At 38.6% G+C, this 12,454-nt stretch overlaps 1 protein-coding gene across 1 annotated transcript; it reads left to right on the top strand.

Moving 5' to 3' along the window:
- The first annotated feature begins 2,120 nt into the window (after window positions 1-2,120).
- LOC126830586 (uncharacterized) lies at window positions 2,121-7,977 on the top strand. The gene is made up of 3 exons (XM_050560986.2): window positions 2,121-2,226; window positions 4,098-6,243; window positions 7,964-7,977. Exons 2-3 carry the CDS (start codon window positions 4,623-4,625, stop codon window positions 7,975-7,977), a joined length of 1,635 nt encoding a protein of 544 aa, XP_050416943.1. The 5' UTR covers window positions 2,121-2,226; window positions 4,098-4,622.
- The last annotated feature ends 4,477 nt before the right edge of the window (window positions 7,978-12,454 follow it).

The following is a 12,454-nucleotide window of genomic DNA, read 5'->3' on the forward strand; positions in this document are numbered from 1 at the left end:
CTTTTGTACAATTTGTTTAATAAATTTTTTAATTTTTTTTATGTTCTGAATGTGGGTTTCCATGCCTGTAGCTATGATGAGAGATACTAGGGTAGCAACCTGGACTGGTTTCCAGTGTATAGACATTGGTGTGCAGAAGTTTGGTGATGCCCGGGGCGTTAGTTACTTTTGTACCGATCAGACATCGTTACTAAAGTAACTACCGGGGCGTATACTCAGAAGTTGCGTGACGCAGGGTGCCTAGCTAGCACTCAGAAGTTTGGGAAAGGAAGATACTTTGATTATGCCAAGGAAGCCACGGTGGCTAAGTTAGTAAGACGCTGGAAGTCGCGGGTTCGCTCTCGGTGTTAGCCGAGAAAGGTAATCGGGATTTTCCGGCGTGGTTTCCCCTTGTCAGTGGTGAAGGATGGAGGGCCTGACAAGGACAGCTATCTAGTCGTTCGGATGGCACGAAAAAGTTCCCTTAGCATTTGGAATTCGATATGAGTAGGCTTTAGCGCCGCTGTCCGGACAAAATTTCCCTCATAGCACACTGTTCACTAGCCCAGTCGATACAAGAACAGTAGGACGTTAAACCCCATTTCATTTCATTGATTATGTCAATACAGAAGAATTAATCTTTTATTCATATTAAGTAGGACAGCTTGTACAACAAAAGTAAGGGAGCCACGGTGGCTAGGTGGTTAAGACGCTGGCTCGCTAGCCTGGAGGTCGGGTGTTCGATCCCTGCATTGGCCGAGAAAGTTCATCCAGATTTTCCGACGTGGTTTCCCCTTGTCAGTGGTGCAGAACGGAGGGCCTGACAAGGACAGCTATCTAGTCCTTCGGATGAGACGAAAAACCGAGGTCCTGTGTATACATTGGAATGCACGTAAAAGATCCCTTGGCAGTTGGAATTCGATAGGCGATAGTGCCGCTGCCCGGGCAAAATTTCCCTCATAGCAGACTGTATGGCGTATGCATGGCCGTCTTCATTAGCCCAGTATAGGAGCAGAACGGTAGGACGTTAAACCCCATTTCATTTCATTTACAACAAAAGTAAACTGTGATTATTTTGATTGTATGGCCCCACTCCAATCAACTAATGAACCGTTTACAGTCCACTGCCGCAAACGTGAATACAGCAACTTCAATGTAGTCCAGTTTTGCCTAACTTAGGTGGCTGACCTGAATCTCCAACAATCAACCAATCGTCGCGGGGTATGGAGGCCTCGCACTCCCCAAGAAAATGTTGAAAATTAAACTAGATGCCCGAAAGTGTCGCACAAAGCAGATTGGCTACATACAAATAGCACGACACAAATTTTGTGGAATACAAGTTACTTAAAAGATGTTTCTGGCGATGTATTCTTTACTTGATAAAGACGAGAGACCCCTCATCGAAACGTCGCCAGAAATAAATCTGTTATAACTGTGTCAGGTTTTAGTCTCATACAGTTAACATCTGCATACGGATTAAACAATTTACAGAAAAAATGTTTTAATTCGTAGTCAATTCAGAACAAATTTGCGGTATTCAATTAAAAAATGAGTAAAATTAGTCTTTTATTAGATTTCGAGCACTTGATTTTGCCAACTATAGATGATATAATTTGTTTTGTTTTTTAAATTACCCGTCTGCCCGAAAAGTCAAAAAGCCCGAAGGTCTTTGGGGCAGCTGCCCCCGCCACCCCCTGGTCCGTAAGCCTATGAAACTATCCATCCGAACATTGTTATCACATGAATTGACTGAAGGTGAATCCATTAATAATATAGCTTGTATTGGTCGTTAGTTGCTATCCATTTACCATAAACATTGAAGCCTAAATAAATTTCGCTATACTCCTTTCCAACTTTTTTCCGCCGTTTAATCGCAGGGTCTACCACCGATCAGCAACTAATATTCGCTAGGAATGAGTCCATCTGGGTGTTATAATGGTGTCCTACTTTCGTTTGATATTAGATTGAAATGTGGACTTTAACCTGACATCTCGAATTACTTCCCTTGAAACGTGGCTCGCATAATCCGGGCGTACACAGTCGGCCAACCTCGGCAGATTCCGGTACCCTACACCTGTAGCCACCGATGTTGGCCGAATGCGGGCGTACCTGGAAAATCAAGACAAAATTCGACAGGAAGTCCCCAGTGAAAATATTATGTTACCGCCGGTATTATTATTGTTTTTGTTATTGAAGACTTTTGTTGAAAAATAAAAACAACATTATATGCTTTATTTTGAAGACTGAGTGAGTATTCTTAATCATACCGCATCTGATGTAGGCAAACTGCACTCATGGCAAAGAATGAATTTATTGCAGATTGTCAAACGTCAAACGAATGAAACGATTATTATTAAAATTATCATCACATGACATCAGTGGGATGTCGGCTGTTTCGTAACCTGGCTGTTTCGTACTTAGTTCATTCGTACCTCAAATTGATTCGTACCTTTACCTATGTTGTTGAAATCAGTTAAAAGAAATTGAAATAAAGGAGAAACGATTTAATGAATCCAAGGCAACGGCTACCCTAAATTTATAAGAGTGGCTGCCGATCCATACAGTTACGTTAGGAGATTAGTTTGTTTTCCTAAATTTAAATGTATCTGAAAGAAATTGAAATAAAGGTGAAACATATTTAAACGATTTGATCAAATTCAACGGCTGCACTAAATTTATAAAAATGGCTGCCGAACGAGCATTAGCTACGATGATTTATTAACAAAAAGCGAATTTTATGCATTGATAATTACATGAATATGAAACATTTAAACCATATATACCACAACCTGTTAAAATATCGAAAAGAACAATTCTTTTTTTATAAAAATGGCTGCCGAACGAGAAATAGCTACAATGATTTAATAACAAAAAGCAAACTGTATGCATTGAAAAAAAAAAATAGAAATCAACTGATTTCAACAACATACATGTAGGAAAATGTACGAATCAATTTGAGGTACGAAGTGAGGTACGAATGAACTAAGTACGAAACAGCCAGGTTACAAAACAGCCTGCACCCCATCAGTGATATATGTGAAAACCGAACATCTTAAAGCGTCACACCCATTAATATTTATTCAGATTTTATGAATACCGGTACATCATAAAAACTGTGCACCGAAAATATAACACATTATGCCGTCTGCTAGTGCTTGCCATTACTATTATTAGAAGCTGTGGAGTCGGAGTGGAGTGGAGTGGAGTGTGGGGTAACCGGAGTGTGGTGGCGCCGTTATAGTAAGTCAAGTGTACGCACTACACATAAACAAAATTGATAAGACAAACCTGCGTTCCACTCCAGAAACATACTAGAAATATCAAATCAAATGAACTGAATCTGGAGGTCCCACAAGGTTTGATCCCGACGTTGGACGAAAAAGTTCTGGCATTCATGTTTGATGTGACTCCCATTTTTGTGTTATAGGTTTTAATCTTAAATACCTGACCCTAACCCTAACCCTAATAGAAAGTAGGAAGTTCCATGTTGACACAGGACGGACGGCTAATACCGCTAGTTTTTCGGTGTAAAAGTGATGGAAATAGAAAAAAGGAGTCGGATCAAACATGAATGCCAAAGTTCCCCAGGATTCTCCAGTGCGGTTTAATCCCCTTCTAGTGGTGCAAGATGGAGGGCCTAGCACATAAGGGTGTCTAGTCTTTTGGATATTACAAAAAAAAGATCCCATATTGGCAGTCACGTAAAAGAACCTTTGACAGTTGAAACTTGCCAGGGGGCAGCAGTGTCAGCATAGCGATTCAAAATGATTTCAAGGAATGGGAGAGAGGGAGAGGGAGAGAAGGTTTAATGTCCAATCAACACAAACCAGGTCATTTCTGGACTAACATATGGTTCAATTTTATTTCAATAATTCGCTTGTACATAGGGGTCTTTAGCAGTGGGAAGAAACTGGAGAAAACCCACCAGGTTGGTCAGGTGACCCTACTCCTTGTCACTCACAACCGGGTAATCAAAACCACTTCAAGGAATGGAGGAAGATATTGAAACTAAGGAAATTATTGGGGGTAGGGAGGTGGGGGAACAATGTATGATTTGTAGTAAAATTGAAACAGACAAATATTCTTTTTGTTTTAATTCAATTCAATTTATTTTTCAGTGACAGAAATAGGACAGCTGATGCCGACCTATATCTGTAATAACTGATGTCAACCTGTGTCTATAATGACTGATGTCAACCTATGTATGTAATGACTGATGTCAACCTGTGTCTATAATGACTGATGTCAACCTGTGTATGTAATGACTGATGTCAACCTGTGTCTATAATGACTGATGTCAACCTGTGTCTGTAATGACTGATGTCAACCTGTGTCTGTAATGACTGATGTCAACCTGTGTATGTAATGACTGATGTCAACCTGTGTCTATAATGACTGATGTCAACCTGTGTCTGTAATGACTGATGTCAACTTGTGTCTGTAATGACTGATGTCAACCTGTGTCTGAAATGACTGATGTCAACCTGTGTCTGTAATGACTAACGACTGCACTAATTGTCTGAACTACATGTACAGTGTTAAAACACACACATTCATAATTCTACGGAATACAATTACAGCTTATTACTGTGCATATTTCCAGTTCACTTGCTAAATGCCACGATAACAATTTATTAAGCATCATGGATTCTGATAATATGATGGATCAGGATAAAAATCCAGGAATTTCTGAATTTCCATCAGAAAACAATCCAATGGTTAGGTCTATTCCATCGACTTCAGTGTCTTCAAACTATGCTATTCCTAATATTCCCAACAATCTCACAATGGCGACTCACCCTCCAGGTGGATGTTTTTCATCTTCAGATCATCGTCAGTCGTGGAACTCGAATCAAACATCTGTCGACAATCGTCAGTCATTGAACTCGAATCAAACATCTGTTGACAATCGTCAGTCATTGATCTTGAACCAAACATCTGATCACCGTCGAGATTCTATTACTGACAATCAGAACGTCCAGGTTACAGGAAGTGCCGCAACTTTACAGTTGAATAAAGATACCCACACGATCATTTCAAAAGCAGAAACAGTTATTTTAACTGAGAATCCTACTGGAGGGCCCATGCTTCCATTTTCACCAACTGCTGACAATCTGTCTGAAAATCTGGGTATTGCTAGACAAACATTCAACAAACAACAGCATACAGGCAGATCTGTCACCATGGAAACACAAAATCAGCATGATGATGTGTCCAAACTTCCTATTACAAGAAGCCAAGCACCATCGGCGTTGGTTACGAGTCCAACAACTAAGATTGACACTATGGAAAATCTGAGGACCTGTGCGTTGCCAAAAATAGACACTGTTGACAGTCTGAGTACCTGTGTGTTACCAAAAATAACCAGTGTGGAAAATCCGAATGGCCCTGTGTTTCCAAATATAGACAATATGGAAAATCTGAGTGACCCAGCGTTACCAGAAATAGACACAGAAGTAAATCTGAGTGTCCCGCTGTTACCAAATATAGAAACTGTGGAAAATTTAAGTGTCCCTCTGTTGCCAAATATAGAAACTATGGAGAATCTAAGCGTCCCTCTGTTACCAAATATAGACAATAGTGAGACGTTAATAACGGATGTACGATTAAAACATATAATAAACGTCTGTGATAAACTAATGACTCATCATACAAAATCTGTTCAGGATATTATAACCATGTGCTCCAAAATATCGGGTTATGAAATTTATTGTAATCGAATTGTCAACTTTTGTAATCAAATTTACACGGAGACGTTGAATGGCAGTCACTCGATTATGAATCTTTGTAAAGCATTTACACGATTAGATGTAACGTGTACTGGGATTGGTGGAGATTCGATGACCAATCAGAGAGGGTTTAAGAACGACATGGATTTGAATGCAGACATGACAAATAGAAATGTTGAACAAACAGTTCAAGAAGCCACTACATCAGATAGTGAAATGATTCATGTCAAATCGTTGGTCAGCTCGGAATCAGAAAGCATTGGAACTGGAAACACAACGCTACTTCGACTTTTAAACGACAAGCTGGGAATTACAAAACCAACCAAGAACCAAAGACGGAAAAAATCAACACCAACTAAAATACCTTGTGAAAGACCCTCACGAAAAAAAGCAACGAATGACCCTGATTATGTTCTTAGTGATGACCATAATAAACAGAGTCCATCAAAGGGGAGTAATTCTAGAATAACGAGAAAAGGGCATAATGGAAATTCAAGTGACGATAATATAGATTTAGCTTGGGAGGGGGATGAGGGTGATGGGGTGGAGGGGGATGAGGGTGACAGGGTGCAGGGGGATGAGGGTGACAGGGTGCAGGGGGATGAAGGCGATTCAGAGGAGAAGATGGAAGAAGAGGATAAAGACGATCTAGACTGGCAAGAAGAATGGGAGGATAACTCAGATGTAGATTGGGAAATACCCCTCAAAACAGCCAAAATCTCGAAGGAGAAAAAATCAAAAACCAAGAATTCGATAAAATCAAAATCAAGACATTGCGATCCTGAAGGAGTTTTTAAATGTTCTGAATGTCCGAAAATTTGTAAAACTGAAAATATGCTAAAGAGACATGAACGGGCCCATGGTCAACGTAAGGCTATTAAGTGCGATTATTGTGATATGACGTTCCCGTATTTCAGCGCGATGGCCGGACATCTTAGAACGCACACGGGAGAAAAACCATTCGTCTGCGAAATATGCGGTAGCGCCTACGCTCAGACGTCAACCTTAAAAAGTCATCAGCTCCTCCATCTTGGATATAAACCTGAGTCATGTGATCTGTGCGATTACACGTGTCGAAGTAAGAAAGAATTAAAAAGACATTTTCTCGTTCATTCGGGAGAAAAAAAGTTTCAGTGTGATGAGTGCGGGAAACAGTTCGCTCGTGAACGTTCGATGAGATATCATAAATTCTCTCATAGTAAAATTAGACCCTTTAAATGTCGGTATTGTGAAAAGAAATTTGCGCGACCCCAAGGTTTAGACAGACACGAGAGAATTCATAAAGGTGACATGCCGTATACTTGTGAGATTTGTGGAAAACAATCGCGGCAAAAATATAATATCACCGTTCACATGAGAACACATAATGGCGAAAAACCCTTCTCCTGTGAAAAATGCGGAAAGAATTTTGCGTACAACGTGACGTTACAGCAACATAAGAAATCGTGTGGTTTAAAAAGTCCAAGACTAGAAATAGACACAGGCTTGTTTTCTAATATTTGAGGGAGCCAGTGAGTATGACATTGGTTCGCTAAATCTGGAGATACTGTGTTCGATCACAGTGATTTAAGAGAGAGTTCATCAGGATTTTCCAGCGTGGTTCCCCCTTGTCAGTGGTGCAGGACGGCGGGGCTTGCAACGGACAAAGTATAGTCAGTCGGATGGGTAAAAAAACTGAGATCCTTTGCACGCTAATGTGTACATGGGATCTCAGTTATTTGACCCATCCAACTGACTATACATTGTATGCATTAAATCATACGGTCCGTCGTGGAATCAAGTGGCGAGCAGGATTTCAAGTAGAGTCGCCTGCCTAACTGCGTAGGTTTTCTCTAGACTCTGGGTCCTCTGGAGAGAATTATCCTGACATATATTTAAATTATTTACATGTATAACCTTCTACATGTAGTATTTTACATATAATGCATATTAAAAGTGTAATTAAATTACCAGTATTAATCTTCTAGTATTTTACGTATAATACTAAACATGGTTTAAATTATTTATCCTATAGTATTTTACGTATAATACTAAACATGGTTTAAATTATTTATCCTATAGTATTTTACGTACATGTATAATACTAAACATGGTTTAAATTATTTATCTTCTAGTATTTTACGTATGATACTAAACATGGCTTAAGTTATTTATCTTCTAGTATTTTATGTATAATACTAAACATGGTTTAAATTATTTATCATATAGTATTTTACGTATAATACTAAACATGGTTTAAATTATTTATCTTATAGTATTTTACGTATGATACTAAACATGGTTTAAATTATTTATCATATAGTATTTTACGTATAATACTAAACATGGTTTAAATTATTTATCTTCTAGTATTTTACCTATGATACTAAACATGGTTAGGGGTGATGATTTTCCGTTTCAGAAAATAGCAAATTCCGTTTTAAGTATTTTTAATTCCGTTATTTTCCGTTTCAGAGCTGACCATATTCCGTTTTTTCGAGATAAAATGTTATTTTATGAATAAATGAATAAAACATCTTAAAATGCCTTTTATTACAAAACGGATCATTTTAAACCAATGATAACAAATGTTGAATTGTGAATGACTTGTAATGTTCAATGACTAGTTATTCTTTAAACCTGTTTCCCGAATTAAATAACAGAAAATTACATCTTGTGAGCTCGTTTCATCTTTTTAGCAGACGAAGTCATGTTTCTCAGCTGCTAGGTGTAGTCGCGATTTATCCAGACATCTTCGTAGTTACTACCGTTTCTTCGAGAATAAGGGCTGGATTCACAAGGCTACGGTATATTTCTGATGTCACGTGGTTAATGCGGATAAACACGAGTCACGAGCCCGGCAGTAAAATAAGAAGTAAATGAAACGATTTTTACTTTTATGAAGTGACAGAAGTTTTTTTAAAGACATATATATACATTACAATGTTTAATTCAAGTTAAACTACAGAGTAATTTTATAATGGGATACATGAAAGACGGGTTTTCGTTTCGATTAAAATTATGATTCCTAAATGATGAAATGAAAGTAGCGAAATACTAAAATAGACAGTAACAAAACCACGCGATATCATTCAATATTTCCGATTTTTATGAATAAAAAGATAAAATACTTGGATAACTGCAAAATTATTTTGAGTTTGTGTTTAGTATCAGCAAATATCGGCTTTTCCGTCTTTTTCCGTGTGAGATTTCAAATTCCGTTTTGAGTGGACAATTCCGCGATTTCCGCGTTTTTTCCGCGATCACGGAAAATCATCACCCCTACATGGTTTAAATTATTTATCTTATAGAATTTTACCTATGATACTAAATGTGTATTACATATATTATGCAAGAGCTAAATCTGCCTATTGCAAGTCTTTATTTAGGCTTCAGATGTTGTAGAAATTATTAATTAGTTAAATTAGACCTTTTTTTTTACATGACAAGCTCAAAATCAACCCTGTAGACCCTCGGATGGCTTGGATACAGCTTGGATTTAAACAGTCGTCCATTTAAAATTAAATCAAGAAATGGCTGTCCAAACTAATGTTTATGGTTAGTCACTGACGTCAATACCGGAAAGCGGTGATGAAAGGCCTACCAAGCGAGGGTACCATAGCCATTGAGAATGTTACTTGATAATCAAGAATATGTGGGTGGAGTTATCGTCTGTCAATCAAACGATCGGCAACTTTCGTAGATGGTGCGGACACAGTTGATGCCTATTTCTAGTGCAAACTTCCAACAGTGACAACTCCATTCAGAATAAAGTAATTTGACTGAAATTTTCAATATTTTCTTTTTTATCTTCTATTTTTGAATTATTATAGTAAGAAGAAAGGCCAACTCTTTATTAAACTAACATGCAATATCATTATTTATCTTGTGTATTTTTGTATACCAGTGGGGATCACGTGGTGGGTAAGACGCTGGCTCGCTAGCCTGGAGGTCGGGGTGTTCGATCCCTGCATTGGCCGAGAAAGTTCATCCAGATTTTCCGGCGTGGTTCCCCCTTGTCAGTGATGCAGGATGGAGGGCCTGACAAGGACAGCTGTCTAGTCCTTTGGATGAGACGAAAAACCGAGGTACCGTGTATATATTGGAATGCACGTAAAAAATCCCCTGGCAGTAGTAATTCGATATAAGGGTAGGCGATAGTGCCGCTGCCCGGGCAAAATTTCCCTCATAGCACACTGTATTGCGTATGCCCGTCTTCATTAGCCCAGGTTAGGAGCAGAACAGTAGGACGTTAAACCCCATTTCATACCATTTGTAAATGGTGCAACCTGATTAAAATACAGATCTATGTTTCATTTTGTTTTTTTATACTTTCGACGGCTGGTTGTAGTGGAATGTCACGTCAGAGGTCATACGAGCGGCTTTTGAACCTATGACGTCAGACATTTGATTAACCACAGGCCAAAAAATTGCTGCAACAGACTGTTTCATTGGCTAATCCCTTACAGCAACCAAAACTCGGGTTATATAACAACTCTTCCAGACACTAGTGTAGTAAAGACAAGTAAACCGAAATTTTGAACTATAAAAACGAATCGAAATAGGATCTGTGTTTGAATCAGATTGTAAATGGTGTATTTGTAAACTGTACTAGTCTTATATCTTTACGTGTAGCACCTACTAATGATATTAATGAATGAATGAATGAAATGGGGTTTAACGTACTACTGTTCTACTCTTAACCTGGGCTAATGAAGATGGGCATACTCCATACAGGGTGCTATGAGGGAAATTTTGCCCGGGCAGCGGCGCTACTGCCTACGCTTATATCGAATTCCAACTGCCAAGGAATCTTGTACACGGGACCTCGGAAAGTCTGAATGAACTTTCTCTGCCAATGCATGGATCGAACACCCAACCTCCAGGCTAGCGAGCCAGCGTCTTACCCACTTAGCCACGTGATCCACTAATGATATTAAATATATTTTAACTTGACGTTAAAACTTGTTAATGATTAGTGTGTGTGAGTTAGTTTTATTTTACGTCCGCTTCCAAAGAGGTGATATCTCAGACAAATTAATGATTAGTTAAGACTCAGTTTTTATACCTGATGAGGTCAATTTAGGTTCTGTTCCCTGGCAACCTTTTATATACATTTACATTTAATACCAGGGCCCTGTTTCACGGAATTTTAACTTAAGATAAAATCCAATTTTAGTAGATACTTCAATTTTGATTGGCTAAGCACTATAATCAATCTAATATTACCCAATCAAATTACTAAAATTTGGATTTTATCTTAGTTAAAATTTCGTGAAACAGGCCCCAGGTTTTAAGATGGTATGTTAGAAGTAATACATTGATGGAAGGTAATTATTTTGTAATGTATTTATTGAAGGTGTCCATTTAAGGACAGGATTTTAGCTTGCCAGGTTTTTAGTTTGGTGGGGGGTTGGATAGCTGAATGGTTGGCGTGCGCGCGCTGTATCATAAAGTCTGTCATTGAGTCGACTGACGTGGTTTCGAATCCCCAGTTGTACATGGCAAGGAGTAGGGTCGCCTGTCCAACCTCGTGGGTTTTCTCCAGGTCCTCCAGTTTCCTCCCACTGCTAAAGACCCCTACGCGCAAGCAAATTATTGAAATAAAATTAAATCATATGTTAGTCCCGAAATGTCCTAGTTTTTGTCGAGTGGACGTTAAACCCCATTTCTCTCTCTCTCTCTCTTTAGCTTGGTATGTTGAAGTAGATTGTTATATTTTATGGAAGGTGTCTATTGGCAATAAGCTTTATCAGCTCATAAACTATTGGGGAGCCATAGTGACTCAGTGAGTAAAACATTGCCTCGCTAACGTGGAGGTCCGGTGTTGGTCAAGAAAGTTTATCAGTATTTTCCCCTATGGTTCCCTCTTGTCAGTGATGCAGGACGGGGAGCCTGGCAAGGGACAGTGTATAGTGGTACGGAAAACTGAGGTCCTATGTACACATTGGCGTGATTGTATGTGACAAGGAGTAGGGTTTTCTCGTGGGTTTTCTCTGGTCCTCCCACTGCTAAAGACCCCTACGCGCAAGCAAATAATTGAAATAAAATTAAACAATTGTTAGTCCCGAAATGACCTAGTTTGTATCGAATGGACGTTAAACCCCATTTCTCTCTCTCTTTGGTTGTGGTTGATTCTCTTGTTAAACAAACCTTCGTTTGGGAATAATTTTTAAGTGTTGAATATGATATACAAGATGTTCAAATTAAAGATATGTGCCTAGGCTTATATAATATTAACTTATTTAAACATATGTGTGTAGGGCTGTAGGCCTATGTAATATTTACTTACCGGTATATAAAGATATGTGTGTAGGCCTATATATTTATTTATATAAAGACGTGTGTACGCATGTAGGCCTATGGAAAACTTATAATAAAATATGTACACTGTGTTATTCTCCATAGATATTAATTCATTGTATTAAATTTAGCCAATTTCTATTGTCTTCAGGCACCCATTTTTTAAAGTATGTTCTTTGGATCATAAGGTCTGTCATCCATGCAAGGGTGGTGGTTTTGATCTCTGGCTGACGTTTTGTACGTGACCAGGAATAGGATTGTCTGCCGGACCTCCCTAGATTTTCACAGCGCTTCTTCCCACTGCTTGCAAATTATTGAAATAAAGGCATGCTAAATGTTAGTTCAGTGAGGAGTATTATTGATTGGTGTAAAAATTTGTTACCACCTATAGTCTGTGGATTGTTGTCCCAGACCCACCCTAGCTACCATTTAATTTTCGTACGTTAGTTACGAACAGGATCGAG

Source organism: Patella vulgata, chromosome 8 (assembly GCF_932274485.2).
Source record: "Patella vulgata chromosome 8, xgPatVulg1.2, whole genome shotgun sequence".
Taxonomy (NCBI): domain Eukaryota; kingdom Metazoa; phylum Mollusca; class Gastropoda; family Patellidae; genus Patella; species Patella vulgata.

Excerpts from the sequence above, each read along its gene's own strand:
- LOC126830586 (XM_050560986.2), top strand. The coding sequence starts at position 4,623 with ATGGATTCTGATAATATGATGGATCAGGATAAAAATCCAGGAATTTCT.